We start from the raw sequence: 19,816 nt of genomic DNA, 5'->3' as shown, positions 1-19,816 counted from the left end.
CCGGCGGGTGGGCTATACCTGCCTGAAAGCGCTCCTCAGGTTCGCTTTTATGGTCGCCAATAACCTGGTCGCTATTCCGTCCTACGTCTTGTATTTAATTATGCTGCAGCCTCTCCGAGTTTTGGATAGTGAAAGCTTCTGGTATATCGAAGGAGTCTTATTTAAGTGGCTTTTGGCTATGGTGGCGTCCTGGGGCTGGTGGGCAGGATATACAGGTAAGAACGCCGTATTAATTTAAAATATATGAATGTAAAGATGTAAATAAGTGTAGGAACGCAGATGTTTTAGTATGGGGATGTGTAGGGGAACGTCTAAATATAGTGGGTGTGTGGGATGTTTTTCTTTTGGGTTTCTTACACAGATGCATTGTATTTCTGGATTGAGGTGCTGAGCATACTGAAACAGTTTTTTTAAATCGTGGGTATAAACTTACTGTGTGTTAAGTAAGAGCTCCTCAATCAGTATTTTGTCTTAGTATAATCAGAAATACATTTTTTCCTAATTATTGTGGTTGTTTTCTCTTAGTATTACATGGAAAAGGTACATCTGCTCAAAAGAGAGCTGGTTTGTACTGTGCATGGAGCTGACAGAACCAAAGTTTCCTAATATTAAGTCTGTGACTCTTTAAATCATCTCCTCTTGAAACTGTCAGGACATAAGGCTAGGAAGTTTGCAGCAAAGCTTGTGTCAGAAGAGTAGGTCTTCTATTCCTTGCAACAGCGACTGCCTTTTCTGCTGCTTCAGAATGGAGGGAAACAGAGGAAACCTCTCATACAGCTAGCGATACGCAGTGTTTCTCGGCTGTATGGCTCTTCATTTACTGTTAGCAGAGCTAATTACAGAATCCATAGGGTTTTTCCTTGCTGCATGCTTGCTTTGCAGTTATTACTGAACTTATTTTTGCTTGTTAACATTCATAGGCTCATCAAGGTGACAGGCTGAACTGAAATATTAAGGAAGGCTGTAGTCTTGTCCTCGAATGCACTGATTTTCATCCTGCCTGCTGCACTTTGTGCAAGAAAACAGCCATCAGTTCTTTGTATGTGCTTAGTCCTTGGAAAGAGGAGGAAATGAATCTACTGAGCGCAAAATACGAAAAGCCTTCCTAAAATTCTTTCCCTCTCTTCTGCCCAGGCTACATTCACAGGTCTTGTCTGTGTAAGCAAGGAAAAAAACCCCAAAAACGAATGACAGCACACAGCTCTGGAGTCTGATCAGACTCCTAATTAGTCAGAAAGTCAGTGTTGACGCAGACGAAGCGCTCTTTTTGCTAGGCTACAAGAGCTGAAGCCTCTCTGATAAGGTGCCTTTTGGTACCCTGTCGCGTGCCTTTCTGAGACGCACAAAGTTTCTGTAGATACTCTAGGTGAGCTTCCAGATCTTCTTAAGGAGATGGTGGCAGCAGCAAGCTAAGTTCTGGTCTGTCGGGCTAGAGCTGCTGCAGCGGTGCACTGCTTCAAAATTGCCTTGCCTGGTACAGCTCAAGCTTTTCCAGATATGCTGTTTTTTAAAAAAATCTTTTTATATGTTTATATTCGCTCATTAAAAGAAGTCCACATAGTGTTTGCAGTGGCAGGTATGTTTTTGAATGTCTGCTTTATGGCTTGAAGCACAAAAGCCTTCCATAAGGAAGGATTGACTTTCAAGGTGTCGTGTGTTTCATTAATTGGAAATGGGAAAGTTTATGGGCATAATGGTAATTGTTAAAGTCATACAGCATGCAGCCCTGTGGGGATTTGCTGTGTGTATCGAATGTGCTAGTTAAAATTCAAGCTATTGTCCCATGACGATATGGTTGTCAATTTTTGAAAGCAGTTTCCTTGGGATAGCTTTACTGCTGACTGCAGAACTGTGTGGTTTCTTTTGCCTATTGCTTGGAAAGTGGTCTTAGCATGAGCTGCATATCCTAGAGTCTTCCTGAAGCGTCTGTTGAATGGTGTTGCTGATGTATCTTGACAATTTGAAATCCTTTGTTTTACAGTCTTGAAAAGTCTTAGTATGTTTGTTTGAAGTATCACTTACAAACAGCTACACAGGAGTGTTTTCTGGGATGGTGTATGGGTAAGGAGGCCCTTCTTTTTGCTTTTCACTATAAAGCATGGCTTTTGGGGAGGACTTTAAGCAAATGCTTGTACTTACTCAGTTTAAATATATTTTATTTGATATGAACACAATAACGCATTTTATACTGGAAGATACAAAATAGCAGGATAGCTTATTTCTTTGGCCATTCTTGCTTTGCCCTCATCAGTGCTCACCGCCATGTGCAGAACACACCTGGAAAATATATTATTCTGTCTTGAACATACTTAAGAGTAATTTATGTGTCTGTTTCCAGATGGATAGATTTATAAAAGGCTGCTGCTAGGTCCCCTCTTTATATAGAGAGTATAACATAACCAGTTCAGAATTGGAATACTGCTTTGAGTTGATGTCTAAGACTGATAGTGGCACATCTGAAGGAGACATTGCTCCAGAAAACTAAGTCAGAAATAGGCTTCAACATGTTCCATCTTTGCGAAAGTAAATGCAAGATAGTACATATGTATGGGTTCATCGAGAAGATTAAGGATTTTCCTTTTCTTTTAAGTAGCAGAGCAGTTGGGTTTTTTTTGGTGGTGGTTTTTTTTTTGGTTGATTGATTTGTTTGATTTTGTTCCTTATTGAGAGTGTAAGAAGCTAGATAAGTTTACTTGTGTCTTAATTGGAGGTAGTGTTCTGCTCCAGTTGTGTTGAAGGTGCGTTTCAGCTTTTAATTTATTTACTTTTTCCTCTTCCATGCTTGGGTGATCTGTTGAGTGAGAAGTGACAAAAACCATTTGTAATTCAGGACTTAAACTCAGCCTGCAAAGTAGATTCAGGGCAGACTTCCACCCCCTCCCTTGTAAGTTTGTATGTAATGTGTAGGAGAGAGCTCAAGACCAAATGAAGAAAATATGGTGAGTGCTCGGTTTTCCTTCTGGGCTCTGCTGCTGTTGCGTAATTGTTGGTATATTTTATCGAGTAAAGCTGGAAGAACTGAGGCAAACTCATGAACTAGGTCTGCCCTTCTCCCCACTCCCACATAAACCTGTGGGTTTCTGTGAGAATCCTAGAGGATTTGTCGCAGAAATTACATGATCTGTGTCTACATCAGCAACTCTAATCTGTGCTTTTTGATAAACATAGGTGTTTCTGTTTGCAGATGCACTTGGTGTTATGTAAAGAGATATAGCGTATAACTGGACAAGCAAAATAAAGGAAGAAATAGGAGGAGAAACTGCAAAGGTCACTCTGCTTTCCCTAATCTTTTTCTTCTTAAGATGCAACTACAAGAGAGAAATTGGGTATAATTGGTTGCCTTTGATTTTCAAAGGGCAGAATATGATAAATATCTATGTTGTTCTCTTGAACTCTAGAGTGTTTCTTATGAAAAGGAAAACTCTATAAGTCTCTTTTTAGGAAGAATATTCAGATAGCCTAACAGTGTTATTTTATTTTTATGTGCTTTCAGAAAGGCCCCCTCATAATTCTTCTAAACCTTTTTTGAAGGCTTTTTCTATAAATGTATTGTGCTCATTATAGGAGCTGTTCAGTTAGGACACTCGGAATCTGCATATTAGTGTGATTTGAAAGGCACCTTTGAATAACACTTCTAAATATTTTCCTGCGCTTGTTGGGAGATACATTCTAAAAAAAGCAAACTCGAGAGTGCTTGATCTTTTGTTGGCAAGTACCTTTTATTCCTCCCTATACTATAATTTGTCATTTAATATACAAGTAAACCAGAAACCAGTGCAGTAGATGTCACATGAAGGGGATGGCGCATACCTGTGGTGATGAATTTCTGATGACCTCCTGCTCACAAAACTTGTTTTAAAGCAACTGTCTTCTAGATTTGAACTTCTTTGGGCACGTAACTACTGCAGACTGAAGTTTAATATCTCTGCATCTAATCAAATTGCTTAAAATAGGGCTGCTAGAGAAAAGCTTGCTTTGCTTAAATGCACTTAGACAAACTGTTTTGTTGTCTCCTGCTGTCTAGATGCAGGAGTTAGCATTAGCCTATGAGAGTGGTGTTGCAATTAGAAGTCTCTAGGACAGCACATCAGTCGTTTAGCAATTCAGTCCTTATACTCATGATGCTAATCTTGTGCTTCGCTCTGCTTGGCACAGCTCGGTCTCACTCGGGGGAGCATTGGTGTGTGTCCAGCCCATACCTCTGGCTTGGGCGCGGGGAGGAGCTGGTGGGGATGAGTCCTGTCCGCAGCGACCATCAGGGCTCTTCTGCCCGTTGGAGCACCAGAGAAGTGTTGCAGGTGGTCAGCAGGGCTGCATGACTCTTGGGAGAGGTTTGCTTGGAGTATTTCATGCTCCAGCCAGGGGGAGGGCAGCTTGACAAAACCACTAGTTTCAGCTTCTTGCTGCCGCACACGATCTTGCAATAACGTCGGGCAGGTTACTGTGCTGTGGGCTCATGAAAGGAGGAGTAATACACCTCTGTGATGACACACAAAAAGTCTTGCTGCTCTGAGTATGCTTACTAGTATAATGATGCAGTGCTTAATAAAAAGTGAACTAATCCTGTAGTATTGCCGGTTACTGTTCTGTGTCATCTGGGAAGGTGACATTTAAATAGTGTCTGTTAGAATATTCTAATTTTGTCAAGTTAGGTGAATTTTCCTTTCCTTGTTCTTCGGTATTCAGCTAAGCAGAGTAAAATTGAGGTTGGGTTTTTTAGTTGTGCTCTCCTTCCTCTCACATGAGATGTTTTAAAATTTAATGTCTTGTTTGTATGTATGATTAAATGACCACTCTGTATATAATTTTTTCAGCAGCCCTTTTTTTCTCTCATTCAAAATATTCTTTGTTGCCGTTTCATCAGTCAACAGTCTCGACTCCTCTAATCTTCTAAGAAAGTGAACATTTTTGTCTTCCAGAACCGTAAAAGACACAGGTGGAGTTGCTGTGACAACACTTCCTCGGTGCAGACAGCATGTGCTGCCTGCGCTGCTTCTCATGATAAGTCGGCCCCTCTCCTTGGGCAGGAAGTGCAGCAGAAGCTGGAGAACAGATAATGTAAATTTTTGCCCCAAATAAGGCAGGAGGTGTTATTTCAGGAGACCTGACTATGCCTGTAACCCTGTCATCATTTTCTACCCTCCTCTGTTTCTAGTTTGATTTTTGACTGCCAGTACTTTGTTTTTGGGACTGGTCACTACTCTGAGGACTGGGCAGGGAGTGGCAGGGAGGAAATGACTCATGGTTTTGAGGTCAGACAGTGTGTGAAATGGAGAAACAAAATTGTTCTTGTTTTGTGTTTTCTTTGAATGTGCAAAAATACCTGGTGTGACTGAGTAGGTTTGGATAGCAACACACCACACAGAAACTTTTGGCTTATGCTGTGGCTGTGTGTTGAGTTTCTGGATAATCCCTGGCTTAAATGCAGTTTCCCCTGATGTGTACAATTTATGCGTAGGTTATGCTGAAATCAAGCAGGGATATTTGAATTGATTTTGCTGTTTGTAGGAGGAAGTTTATGTGTAGTTTGTGAGCTGTCTTGATAAGAAAAGGTCACAGTTGAACAAGTTGGGGACATTGGAGCTGTTTTTATCGTGGCCTCAGAGCAAAGGCTCATTGTGCTTTGCGTAAGAGGAGGTAAGCAGTACAGTGAACTTGCTGTCAGCTTCTTTGAGCAAGTGATGTGTCTGTACAGAGTGCTGTACAGTGACCCTTGTCCTATTTTAATAATATGTAAAATCGCACCAGGAAATTCCCATCTCTCTTTTTTGGAACATGAGTTACAGGCTTTACTGTACTTCTTTGTTGTTCATCTGGCGTAGCAGTAAAGCTTATCTTTCATTTTCTTATTGTGTCATTTAACTGTAAAGGATCGTTCCAAAAGATTAGGTATTGAAATGCTCTCTGAATTTTGTTTTTAGAAAGCTGCTGTCTTCTGGCACAAAACTTACACTCTTGTTTTTTTGCCAGTTGTTTGTTGTTATGTATGCCCTCCCCCCCTTTTTTTTTTTCTAAAGTGAGTTATTCTCTGCTCCTGTTTCATGTGCTCTGGACGATACAGAAACAACTGGAAGCCTGCCGAATCGGTCACATCTGCCCAAGGATAGTGAAGAAGAAATTATGAGGCATACTTATAGAGAAAGGTGTAATTATTTACTTTTAAGTCAGGAGTAGCTGTGAGATGCTTCTGAGTTAGCTTATGTGCTAACAGCCAAAGGAGGACAAAGTTTTGGCAGTCCTGGGTTTTATTCCTTCTTATGGCTGAGTTTGCTATTTTTAGGATGTATTTTCATTCCTCCTAGTTCTTCTCGGCCTTTGTTTTTAGGGTATCTGTTCACGCTAGTTGTCTTAGTGCTCCCGTCATTGCTGGTGGAGTGCTTGGAAGGGTATAATTGAGAATACCTCGGACATGTGTCTCTGTTCTTTGTACCTTTTATTGAGTTTGTTTTTTGTTATTTGTTTCTTGATGGCAGGCTTTTAGGAAATAACTACAGGAAAGCTTTTGTCCAGCTCTGATTTGGAGAAGCAAAATCTTAGGTGGTTAAATTCTTTGTGCACACATTCTTTGCCGAGTGTATGAAGGAGGAATTCTTTTCCACTTTAACAACGTGATCACGTCTCTATTGGAACGTGTCAGAGATGGTACTTTGTCAGAGATGCAATTTCATATTCTCATTTAATATAACTGTTCTAAAGCATAGAAATTTTAGAGCTTTTCAAGAAAAGTGGAGAAAAATATGGATGCTTGATGTGGGTAAAACCTATTTTCTCTGTCATTTTGTTCTGGGAAATTACTTTTTTAGAATGAAACTCAAACAGAGGAAGAGAATGTATCACTTTCCCTTTCTCTGTTGAGTGTGTGTGAGGGACAGAGAAGTCTTACCAAAGGTTAGTTTGGCAAGGTTTTAAGTTGCTGCAAACAGGATCTTAAAAATGGAAGAGTTGTGCAACCTTAATTATACAGAGTAGTTAGTAAATCCTTCATGGGATAGGAGCTTAGTGGTGTAACTTTCCAGCGTGAACTGAGCCAAAATACAGCTCCAAGATATGTAATCTGCTTGTGTTTATTACAGTGGAATATAAACTCTAATGCTTAAGATGACAGGTCAAATGAAAGACTGTGTAGGCAAGTATTTGTACTGCTGCTGCAGTCACCACAGCTGAGATAATAGTTCAGCCATTTGTATATGCAGTTACTGAAACAAATAAGGCTTATATGTGTCTCTTCCTAAAGATGTTCCATGGCACCAGTGAGGGATTCTATGTATGAGGCTCTGGTGGGTTTTGCAGGGGGTGAGGTTTTTTAATTATTTGCATGTTTGTTTGTTTTGAGTGTTTCCATGTGTCTTTTTTTCCCCTACAAGCCTTTCAAGCAGGAAGTGCCACTGAAGAAAGCCAGTCGCAGACTTTCAGACTCATCCTACCACCACTGCTTCAGTTTCATTGGCCAGCTGTTTTAATGGTCCTGTGGTGATCTGGATCACAGCCCTGATCCACACTAAAACTACTCACCTCCTTTTGGTTTTCTTTTTTTTTCTAGGTGACTTACAAAACACAGTCCCTAACGCAGTTCATTTTGTGGGTGTGCTGAAAGAAGAAGGCAGCTACAGTAGCAAAGGGAAAGCGGGAGGAACTGCATCTTTCGGTGGCAGCACCTGCTTTAATGTATTTGTTGAGCTACTGCTTATGGCCCTAATTCAAGAGGGCAATCCTGGGCAGCATAGGGCTTCCAGTATGCGAATAAAATGTCACTGAAGCAGACTTCTTCACCTTTTCTTACTGCTTTGTTAACTGGTTAGCATTGTTTAGACTGGAAAAGTGCCTTCTGCAAAGTTCCTTTAGAGAAGAACTAAGCATAGGGTGAGAACAAAGAATTATCAACCAGTTTTCAGTTTATGATAAAGGAATAAAAAGACCAGTGTTCTTTTTAACGAAAGCTTAGCAGTGGGGTTCCTCTGAAGTTTTGTACGCATCCTGTCAGCTACAGAGACAATTGTCAAGAACTTCAGAAGTGCTTAAGCTGTATGAATAGCCAGCAAAATGTAGAAGTTGTTCATAGTTGAACAGTCTGAAGTAATAAATATTTAAGTAAAGTAGCAGTTTAGGAAAGGGATTAGTATCATGGTGAAGAGCTTAGGGAAAGTTTTTGGCTTAACACACAACTATACATTCTGTTATAAAATATGTAAAGAACAAGATGGAGAATAATGCTAAAAATATCAGTGGTGCAACTTCACATTGTGCTGGTTTTGTCTCAGTTGTTCTAAAGCAATTAAAGTGTTAAGAAAGGGCTCAGAGAGGGTCAACAGCTTCATTAGTGCAAGCTGAAATCAAATCAGAATAATTTCACTCACAGCTGAACTTGAATTGGAACCAAGTTGAACAAGTCAGTGATTCCGTTTCCTGGGCAGAATAGAGTAGAAGAAATGCAGTCTCCCTGCCTCAGTGTAAAAAAGGGGATTTTTAGTGTCATAGAAAGATAGAAAATTGAAGTCCATGAGATGTGGTAAGACAGCAGTGCTTGTTTTTTTTGATGATTTGTTTGTTTTTTCTTAAATACTTTATGTCTTTTAACAAATCCTGACTTTGCAGGATAATGTCAATGATCTTCTCTTGAGTCATAAAACACAATCTGAAAAATTGTTTAAATTGTATACTGCTAAAAGGTAAAGAACTGTCCATGTTTAAGGAGTCTGTAGTTTAAACTAGCCTAGAGATTCACCTTAGTTATGTAATTTAAGTAAAGAGGAAGAGGAAAGATTAATAGCTTTATTACCGCTTTTCACTTATGTAGAACTAAAAATAGAAATGGTGTTCTAAGAGCAAGGGCTAGCATTACTGCTCGTTGGGAGGACATGACTTCTGGAACGTTGATTCATTAGGACAATGGCAAGAGTGCTTGTGGTTGTGGCTTTCTGGTGGCAAAAAGGAGGATTTTGTCTGAGGTTTCTTAATTTAGTTTCATTTGTTTTCTAGCATCCTAAAGTTTCAAGCTTATACAGTTTCCATAACATCTGTGTTTGCTTGCTAGAGCTGGTGAGAAACACCCGTTAATATTAACAATACATGTTTGGGACTGATTTAAGCATTAGTTATGTGTGAGTGCATTGCTTAGGGTGGGCCATTGAACACCATTTTAATGTAATTTGGTGACTTGAGTATTTTATTACCGATATGGGCATATGTGACAGTGTTTTAAGTGTAGTTTCCTGATGGAATTAACCTACTTGTTTAACAGCTATTCTTTCTCTCACCCCTCCCACACTTCTGATTTGCTCCCTTGTGAATCTGTCTGCGATTGACAGTTGAGGTTGAGATTTCAGACCTAATGGCATTCCTATGAGTTTTGTGAAAATCGGCAGTGGAGCGAAGGCGAGACCCGGGTTAGTGCCTCAGCTGAGGGTAATGCAGGCAGATTTGGCTGTTGTGTATCTTGTTGGACATCCAGCCGGTGCATCAGTGGTTTCAGGTGTGCCACAGTGCCAGCATCTCTTGCCCAGCCCATTGAGGAGAAGGAGGTTAGACAGCAAGCCTTTGGGAAACCAGGCTTTGTTACTTCTGCTACTTCTGGAGTGACGTGTTAATTTGGCAGCGGCAGGCGGTGGATGAAGCAGCATCCTTCCCTTTCGATCATGTGTAGTCCACCTTGCTTACCATGGCCTTTCAAGATTCAAAAGGCATATGCAGATAATTGTTTAGTCTTAATATGAGGAAAAAGGGATAAGGTGGTAAACGAACTTCAAGTGTTGTGCTTATAAAAATCTAAAGGGTGGGTGTCAGAAAGATGGGGCTAGACTCTTCTCAGTGGTGTCCAGTGACAGGATGAGGGGCAGTGGTCACAAATTAGAAAACAGGAGGTTCAGGGTAAATGTTAGGAAATACTTGTTTACTGCGTCGGTGACAGAGCACTGGAACAGGCTGCCCGGAGAGGTTGTGGGGTCCGCATCTCTGGAGACTTTCAAAACCTGCCTAGGTGTGTTCCTGTGAGATCTATTCTAGGTGATCCTGTTCTGGCAGGGGGAGTTGGACTAGATGATTTTCAGAGGTCTTTTCCAACACCTCATATTCTGTGATTATGTGCATTGAACACAGGGACATATAAAATCACGAGGCCTGAGATGTATTTGGGGAGACCTGGGAGACGGCAATGGTGTGGGTGCTCAGCAGCATGAGAGTCTGTCAAGAAGGGTTCTGTACCACCATGCAGCGCGTGTGAAGGCATTGCCTTAGAAAGGTGGCCTCTTGAGTTTTGTAGCTGAACCTGGTCTATTTTGATATGCATAATTATAAATACAGATGGCCTGGCAAAACTCCAATTCTAGTAACTGCCAATTTCCTTTCCAAACGTGTTCTTCTTTCATATGCATTTTTATTTCCTGTGCTTGCTGCTGGCATAAAATTCAGTCGTTGTTCCTGCTAACAACACCTTTGCTTGGAAATAAATTTAACCGTAGCCTGTGTATACACTAAAATAACATGAAAGATCCAGGAAGTTCAGCTTACATTTGTAAAAACGCTTTTAGATGCCAGTACAGTTATATACAAGTGTCTGTTAAGCTTCTTGCATATAGCGGATTGCATGAGAACAAACAGATTAATAATTATTTTTTTTTTTGTATTTGAGACTCTTCTGTTTGTTTCATCAAAGCTAATACTTCAGTCTTCTAAACCTTGTCACATAGGGAGGAAATATGAGAACAAGGCCCTTGCCCAGGTGTTTCTGTTGTCTTGAATGTCTTTGAAGATTGTTTGATACCTGCCATGGGCTTCTGGAGTTTGGTAAGATTTTTTACAGGCTGGAGAAGCGCTGTTGCCCCTCGCTTGAGAGAGAGAAAATACTGAAACATACCCCTTTTCTCCCCCTCTGTATCGCTTGCATTCTTTCTAAGTGTTTTAGCAGCCTACTAAACTTTAAAAGCTAAAATAACGCAGAGCTGAGTGCACATCACCACACGTGGTGTCTTTGTGCATCACTGGAGGGAAGCTGAGTTACTTGAGTGGCTGCTGCGGTGAAGAAAGAACCATAGCAGGTGGCCTGCTCCTTCCTTTTCCAATCCCACTACCACCCTTTCCCGACACTTTTCAGCAACAACGTGGCAAATCTGGGTGTCTGGTCGCTCTCTGGATTTGCTTTGAGGCAGGATTTCTTTGAGCAAAGTGCAGAGGATTTAGTTGATAGGTACCGTTTGAAGTGTGTTGACCAAAGCTCTTACTCTGTGGGAGTGCTAGACTTTTGTAGCCTGAATAAATTTATTTTTGCCTGGTTTTCTTTTTGTCTGAGGAAAGAGTAATTTGTTACACTTCTGGCAAGTGCTTCATGAGTAAGCCAGGGCACTTGTAGACAGATCATGTCACGCTGTATGTGAAGTGCTTACAGTGCCTTTTGCTACCCATAGACTTGGGAGTATGCACATTAATCATTTAATTGTAAAGTGGAACTTTGAGATTTGTAATTGCTTCTTGGATTTGAAATCTTCTGGATTTGAAGTGGAGAAGACGGTTTCCACAGACTCATAACTCTGTTGTTCAATCTCTTTATGAGTGTTCTCCCGGGAAACTGCTCTGCAGTGAAGGACTGTTTTTAATTAAAGTATTGTACTGTGAAGTCTATTTTTAAATTGGTTTTTTTTTGTTCCCCCAGCATTTGTTTGCTGTCCTTTTTACCATTTGTTCCAAATATATAGAACACCTTTATGATCTGAGATGTGGGTTTATTTATTTTTTTAATTTGAAGAGGGAGGAGAGAGAGAAAGAGAAGCCTCAATTACTATCATTGCAGCAGCGTATTTCAAAATTAGGATGTGGATATTTCATGGAGGGGTGCATTGTATATTAGTCTGTACATTGAAGATGAAGGCTAGGTATTGGAGCCAGCCATTCAGAGTGTTTGAATAAATTTGTTTGTATCAAGTCTGATTATTTTATGCCTGTTAAAAATTACTACTGAAACTTCCAGTAAAACTGTCCCTCACAAATCCAAGGTATTTCTTACAGTTGTCAGCAGGTATAAGGTGATTATTTGTTTTGTAATAGTAACAGATGCCAGAGAGCTAAACTTTTTTTTTTTAAATTAGGAACAGTAAACTTTCTCCTGCTGCTTTGACGTACATCAGCTAGAATAACCTAATGAGAGAGGATGCTTTTTCCTGCTAATTGCTTTATTTGTGATAGCCTGGGACTGCCACTAAAGGCATCATTTCTGATTTTATGATGCTGGAATTCTGCTTACTGGCAACCTGAAATGTGGCCACACGCTTACTTAAGAGTCACTGAACTGGTGTAGAATAACCTGGGGTAAATTTAAATATGGTAAGATGCTTTGTTGGCTTGAATCATTTACTGCATCATACTAGCAAAAGTACTAGCTCAAGTTCCCAGCTAGAATTAGTCATACGTTTTCCAAACTTACTGTGGCCTCTGGTTTTAATAAAAACAGAAACATAAATTATAGGCATTATGTTAATCTGCATCATTAACTTCTTTTGCTTTATCATAAAATTATTTTGATTAAAATTTGGTATGTGAACATAATTTTCCCCCGCCCCTATAAAATCCATTATTTGAAAAATAAAAATGAACAAAGCATCTAAAAAGTTCAAGGAGAAATGTTTTTAGCATTCTTGTTCATGTTACAACTTCTATGTTGTAAAGACTGTTCTTTGTAGCTTGGATGAGAAATTTGATAAAGTGCCTGAAACCTAATGGTGCAGACATTTTAAGACTTCTTTTATAAGATTTGTCCTTCTGCTTCCTCATGTCTGTATCCAGTTATTTTTTGATTCTTTGCATGCCTTTCATTATTAAGTTTTCTTTTCCACACAGCAACTTGAAAATGTGCAATGCCTTGATTCTGTCCTGTGGTGTATGGCAACACTAACCCGCTGAAACTGGAGGATGATGCAGAGGTGTGTGGCAGGAGGCGAGAATACTGCTGCGGCTGTTTCATTAGTAGCTGGTTTTATTGCATGAGGATATTATGCTACTTCTGCAATTTCAAAATGCATTGTATTTCTGTTCTTATCATTCAGGCACTCAGTAGGTCTGTTTTTTCTGTCTGTAGTTGACTGAGTAGGGGAGGTTTAAATGGTCGGTGTCCTTCAAGTGGAGACAAGCTCCTCAGTTCTGAGGTCACTGTAGGGAGATGGTAAATAAATGCACAGGATGGCCTTTTGCCTTTCCTTTGTTGGCCATTTAACAGAGATAATCTAGAAGTAAAGGGCTTTCCAAATACATCCTGCACTACTTATATGTGGTGTTTATTTTTACCCTATCACAAACTGGGCTGAGAGAAGTCAGCTGTGTAACGAGACAGTCTCAACAGCATTTTGGGGGAATTTAGGCAAAACCTGAAAAGGTAACTGTGAGGTAACTGAACTCGATTTAGGTGAGCAGAATGTTGCTTAAAGTGGTGTTCTTACCCCATTCAGAATCTTGATTTCCAGTAATAGCATTGTTGGTTTCCTTAAGGATTAAAGTCACGGAGTTTGCTTCTGTTAGCAGGAAAAAAATGAAGATCTGGTATTTTCTTTGAATCAACATGACTTACTTAAAGGTTATATGGAAAACTATGTTTTTCTGAGCCTGGTTGAATTTGAACACTGGGAAGAGGATTTCCTTCTCAGTAGTGTAATTATGTTTTTTCTTACGTGTTTTTTCTAGCCTAGCACATCATCTGAAAGCACAGTGCTTAGTTCCTACCTGTAGCTACTCTGGCATCTTTTCTCACTGGGTACCCTTTTGGCTGTAACCCTTGCCTGCACCCAATCCTGGTGGCACAGCTTTTGAGCTAAGTAGTTGAGTCCTCGGGGGCTGATCAAGCCTTTTCACAGTGATATTTAATTAGGCTTGCTATGTAGGAAGAGATGAATACAAACTCTCACTTGGAGTTTTAGGCAAGATCCACATCTTGTTTGAAGAAAAAGTAATGTTTGCTCACTTCCAGCCCTATTAGAGTTTTCTGGTTCTTGTATTTGATAAACCTCAAGGCACTTCCAAGAAATTAATGCATACCAGAGTTTCTAGCTCTAGCTAGAAAAGCTAGCTCTCTAGCTATGATATAAGTGCAGTAGAATAATGATCTTTTTCACCTTCCTATTAGAAATTCTGCCTGTCTTTTACCTGAAAGACCTCACGTACACTGCTCTGGAAAGTTTGCGGTCCCAAAATGTACAGTAACTTAAAGCTTGCAGTTAAAAATGGCAGTGAGATATCCAGCTCATGTCTTTTTACTGATGGCTGGCCTTTCCGGTCCCTTACGCAGTAGGTAATAACGAAATTCTGTTGTGTTCTTCTGCCAGGCCAGAAGTCTGGTCTGGACTTCTGGGAACTTTTGCAAATCAGGGACACTTCCAGGTCATGGAATATCAAGTCTTTCTGTCCCCAGATATTCCATGACCTTGCTATATGTGTTGTAGGATTGCTGAATATGTCATCGTGTTATTTCTGCGGCCGTGTTTTTTGTGAAAAACACCAGAGAAGCTTCTAGATGCTCTGGTTTCCTTGAAATGATATAGGAAGCTGACAAACTGTAAATCATAAAAGGAGAAGAAATGTCCGTCCCCTCCTGGGCAGGTTCATTGCCATGTACCTCCAGTTACGTGCTCATTAAAGCCATATTTTTCAGCTGGCTTAACTTGGAAATCTAGACTAAGTAGGGGCAGGATCTTCCATATGGCTAGAACTGTGACTTTCCAAAAACCTCATTTTTTTTAAAGTGCAAACCAGCAATTTTTTGCAGAACGCTGTTGTAATAGAGCTTGCTCCCTCACAATAACGGTGAGGAGTTCAATAGTTATCACAGAATACAGTTTAAAATTTTTTTGACAAGTTCCTTCAAGTCTTACATGTTGCTGTCTAGAAGCAGGAAGGACTCAAAAAGCAAAAAATCTATTATCTATTTATCTATATGTGATAATAGATAATTCTTACTTTTATTTCTTTATAGCCAACAGACTCTACCAGTGTTGTCTTATTTTCTTGAAAAAGAATTACAGATTTTTTTTCCAGTTATTTATTTGAAGGCTTGCTTCTGTCTTGTGGGTAAACTTTTTTTTTTTTTTTTTTTTTTCCGGTGGGGTCTGTATCCAGTTTTCCCAGTATTCATGCTGTTCTGGACTACATTGTGCATACTCTGTTTCTGTGGTATAGAGAAGAAAGCTCAATTCCCAGCAGAAAGTCCCGTGGTGTTGCAGTGTAGAGCTCCGCACAAGTGGCCGAACTGTCAAATGGAAGCTGCGGGAGTGCTGCGGTTCTGCACAGTGGCATGTTGATGGTTAATTTGTCTTAGCCAGCTTGCACTAGGCCAACTAGTTTGCATCTTGTGTTTCATCTGCCTCTCTTTTCAACAAGATTCCCAGTTAACAGCTGAGGTTGCAAAGCAGGTTGCGACCATTTCCCCCCCTCCTTGAAAAAGGTTGTCCTTTTTCTCTGGGGGAAATGGGGGGGGGGTGGGGGGTGTGTGTTTGCCATTTCACAAGCCATTTGCTTTGCATAGACCATTACCCTAATGAGATTTTTCGCACAGTTGGTTTGGATATATTGGGGTTTTTGATGTTGATTGCACCACCTGAAAAGTATCCCTTTACTTAGAGCCCTGAACCTGGATGTATTCTCTGGGCTTTGTCTCCCCTAGAACCTGACTGGGAAGATCTGCTCTTTAAGTCCGTACGATGTGATGGTTGCACTTTTTAAGCCACCTTAACAGCTGAGGGAAGTGAAGTACCTTATGAATGATTCTTTGGAATCACAGGGAATTTCACATCCGGGAAGGCAAGCAACAGGGTCAAATTAGTAATGCATACCATTGACAGTGACTCAAAAGGAAACTCTAGTAATAGTCTTGTAGTTTCTGATCCTGCCCCCGGGTTAGATTCTGCTGCCTAGACAGTTGACTCTGCAAAGACAGCTCAGATTATTATTGTTACGATGCAGTGCTTTTAACTGTGACAGAGTGTGCACTCAGAGTGCTCTTCAGAGAGAAAATATTTTCTTTCATTTGCTTTCTCCAACCAAATCCAAAGTCCACTAAAAAAAAAAATCAAACAACTGTCACCCTGTCCCTGCCTAAATAGTGGTTCTGTAGTGTCTGGCTACAAAATTTTTATAACAAAAGGACATTTATCTTTCTCTTTGGTAATTAAGCTTGCAGAGAAAAGGAAAAAAGAGTGAGAGGCTGCACCTTTTTAATATGTTCTGACTTTCTATTAAAGGGCAAAACTTAATGCTTGTTACAGTCTAAAGACTACAGCGTGTCTAACAAGTTTGTTTGAGAACGAAATGCATAGCAATTTCAAAGGTAACTTAAGTGACTCGTACTGGTTTTGCTTTGCACGGTGGGCCAACTGGACTTGCCCAGCAGGTCTTCCAGCGTAGCAGACCGCAGTTCCATACGGGTTCATTCTGGTCCAACTGGTCTGCCCCATCATCACACCTTCTTCTGATAACTCTGATTCTCCTGGCTTGACCTTTCTGTTCTGTTTATGTTTTTCACCAGCACAGATGCTCACATGATGTTGCAGTGGCTCTCGTGCTTCTCAAATATTAGAACAGCTTGCCCAAAATAGGGAAAGTAAGAATCACAGAATCACCGAATGTTAGGGGTTGGACGGGAAAGATCATCTAGTCCAACCCCCCCGCCAGAGCAGGATCACCTGGAGTAGGTCATGCAGGAACACGTCCGGGCGGGTTTTTTAATGTCTCCAGAGACAGAGACTCCACAACATCTCTGGGCAGCCTGTGCCAGTGCTCTGTCATCCTCACAGTGAAAAAGTTCTTTCTTGTGTTTGTGTGAAAGCTCCTACGCTCCAGCTTGCACCCGTTGTCCTTTCTCCTGTCATCGGACATCCCTGAGAAGAGCCTGGCTCTGTCTTCTGACACTCCCCCTTGACATATTTATAAACACTAATGAGGTCACCCCTCAGCCTCTTCTTCTCCGAGCTAAAGAGACCCAACTCCTTCAGCCTTTCCTCATAAGGGAGATGTTCCACTCCCTACATCACCTTTGTGGCTCTGCACCACAAATGTATTAGATAAAGATAGTAGAGAAAATAATTGAGGCCTTTCCACTTTACATGTTGGGTTTTGTTTTGTTTGCTTACTACTACTCTAATCTTTAAGTTTTGTATTTAATTAGATGTCAGTAGCTATATCTGAGTGTTAAGTAGCAATATGAATGTCTTGGTGTTTGAGAAACTAAAAGTAGCGCAGTTTGAATGTAGCTGCTTGCGTACTTTGTGTTTGTCATGCAGACAAACCAGGCTTTACAGCAGTGAACACAATGGCTTATTCGGACTAAAATGCATCATTGCTTCAAGTTTGTGCTTTGGGTTACTGATCCGTCTTTTTTGCCTGAGTCTGATCCTAAGTGAATCATATTCTGCTTCTTCCATACAAAGATTTGAATTATCCTTCCAATTCATGTCTTTGCCTGCAGTTCTGCAGCAGTAAGATAGAAAAACCTTGCCAGTTTGGATTTGCAAGATGTGCTTTGTCGTTGTAAAGGCTACTTCTTTTCATACTGCAGGATGAAACTGTAGGTTTTGTTGTAGTTGAAGATATCCACTAAAAAAGAATATTGTGTTTTTTCCTCCTGGTGTCAGGCTGTAGATCACAGAAACAAAGAATCGTGTAGGTTGTAAGGGACCTCTAAGCAGCGTGTAGTTGAACCCTCTGCTTCAAGCAAGGTCAGAGCAGGTTGCCCAGGTCTGTGTCCAGTCAGGTTTTGAACAGCTGCAAGGATGGACATTCCACAACTTCATTCTGCAACTTGTGTCAGTGTTTGACCATTCTTTTATTCCCTTGTGTTGAAGGGAGTTATCCTGTGTTTCAGTTTGTGCCCATTGCCTCTCAGTCTGTCACTGGATACCGCAGGAAACAGTCTAGTAAAGTCATCTCTGGCCCACCATCAAGTACTTCCATGTAGGTAGGATTCCCCTCCCAGAGCCTTTTCTTCTCCAGGTAGAAGAGTCCCAGCTCCCTCAGCTGTATGAAAGATTCTCCAATCCCTGAATCATCTTGCTGGCCCTTTGCTGATCCACTCCAGTAAGTCTGCATCTTACCTTGTACTGGGGAGCCCAGGCCTGGACCCAGTGCCCCAAATGCAGCCTTTCCAGTGCTGAGCGGGGGAAGAAGGACCATGTCCCTCTTCCTCTGGCAATGCTTTTCCTAACGCAGCGCTGGATACTGTTAGTCCCTGCTGTGAGGATGTGTTTCTGGCTTGTGGTCAGCTTGTCCAGCAGGACCACAGGGCATTTTCTGCAAAGCCTCTTCCCTGTTGTGGGACTTGGCACTTCCCGTGATTGAGCTCCCTGAGGTTCCTGTTGGCTCGTTCCTCCAGCATGTCTGCATCCCTCTGAATGGTGGCACGACCATCTGGCACGTCAGCTGCTACTCCCAGTTCCGCGGTGTCTACAGGCTTGCTGCAAACTTTTAGAGGGTGCACTCTGTCCTGTTGTTCAGGCTGCTGATGAGGATGTTAAACAGTACTGGTTCCAGTATCAACCCCAGGCTACAGCCCCAGTTACTGGCTTCCAGCTGGGCTTTGTGCTCCTGGAGGTGATGATTTTCTCTCCTACAGAGTTCCTTTCTAAAGCTCAAATCCTGGTGTGGACATACTGAATTTCACTTACCCGTTTCTTTGTGTGTGTGCTCTAAATGGATCTCCTCCTTTCCTCCTGTTTTATTTCTCATTCCTTTTGGATGTATGTAGAAGGAAAAGCCTGCCTCTGACTTGAATGCAGGAGGGAGCAAGTCCTCCAGCTCTTGCAGCAGTTAGGAACTTTTTTTTTAAGACACCTGTAGTTTCTAAAGGGAAAATAAAACCAAAACACTTTTATTGCATTGTTTCTGTCTGTCAGTGTTTGATATGTCAGACCCCACTCGTCAGCTTTGTTCCTGCGCAGGTAGTTGCGCAGCAGCAGTGATGAAACGGGCACGGGTGAGTAAAGTACTGTAGTAACCTGCTGGGGTTCAAGATATTGAAAATGCAGAATCACAGTGTAACTGTTCTCTGCTTGAAAAGAGTGACAAGGGTAGTAATAATAATAATAATAATAGCAAGATCTATGTTTGTAATGTTTTTTCATTACCCAGCTGAACTGGTATGTGTTTTGATGAGGAAAAAGAAATGCTCGTTCTTCTTCTCATTGCTCTTCTGTGGTACTTAGCCTTTTACAAAGAGTAATTTGCTTTTTATCGTCATAGTGTTGTATTCTGAATTTTCCCTGTTTTCAAACTAAAATTTTTTGTTAATTTTAGAAAAGCCAGTCTGTTTTTCATACAGCAGTCTTACAGATATAATTTTCTTTGAGATTAGGTTGTATTTTGCGTTGTAACGATATTTAAAATACTATAGTTTCAATATACAGCACAATGAATGGGACATTTAAGACTGTGGTATAAACTTAGGCAAATTTGATTTTGAACTACCTTTCTGCTGAGAAGAAACATTAGTGTTGTGTGTGAAACCTCGCGAGTTTGAATTTGCATTTTAAAAAAATGGAAAAGTGTTCTGTGGATTTAGTGTATGCAGTCACCTGCTTGAGTGGTGTGAATCCTTTTTCATTGGTGAAAATTTTCCTTGTAGATAGAGACTGAAATGTAGAACCCTCAGCCTTGTCTGACAAAAATAAGTTCTGTTTAGGCAAGGGATGGACCTTTTTACTTTGAGGGATTGACTGTGGTGTTTCCATCGTTGTCTTTGACTTTGGGATTGAATGTCAAAAAAGTGCAAACTGGTGAAAAACACCACCTCGTATGGCTTCATGGTTTTCTTAAAAATTTTCAAATCCATAGTAGCTGTCTAGAGAGCAATAAAACA

The 19,816-nt window shown here is 40.8% G+C and overlaps 1 protein-coding gene across 1 annotated transcript in view; it reads left to right on the top strand.

Annotated features, from left to right (window-relative positions):
- Positions 1–6: 6 nt before the first annotated feature.
- Positions 7–19,816, top strand: part of LPGAT1 (lysophosphatidylglycerol acyltransferase 1) — a 62,343-nt gene continuing 42,533 nt past the window's right edge. The window contains exon 1 of the mRNA XM_009873977.1: positions 7–215. Coding sequence (XP_009872279.1) covers positions 50–215 — 166 coding nt within the window. The 5' untranslated portion in view covers positions 7–49. The remainder of the gene's footprint in view (positions 216–19,816) is intronic.

Source organism: Apaloderma vittatum, unplaced genomic scaffold, assembly GCF_000703405.1.
Source record: "Apaloderma vittatum isolate BGI_N311 unplaced genomic scaffold, ASM70340v1 scaffold20917, whole genome shotgun sequence".
Lineage (NCBI taxonomy): Eukaryota > Metazoa > Chordata > Aves > Trogoniformes > Trogonidae > Apaloderma > Apaloderma vittatum.
The sequence above is the reverse complement of the archived record's forward strand: the minus strand, read 5'-3'. Positions and strand labels throughout refer to the sequence as shown.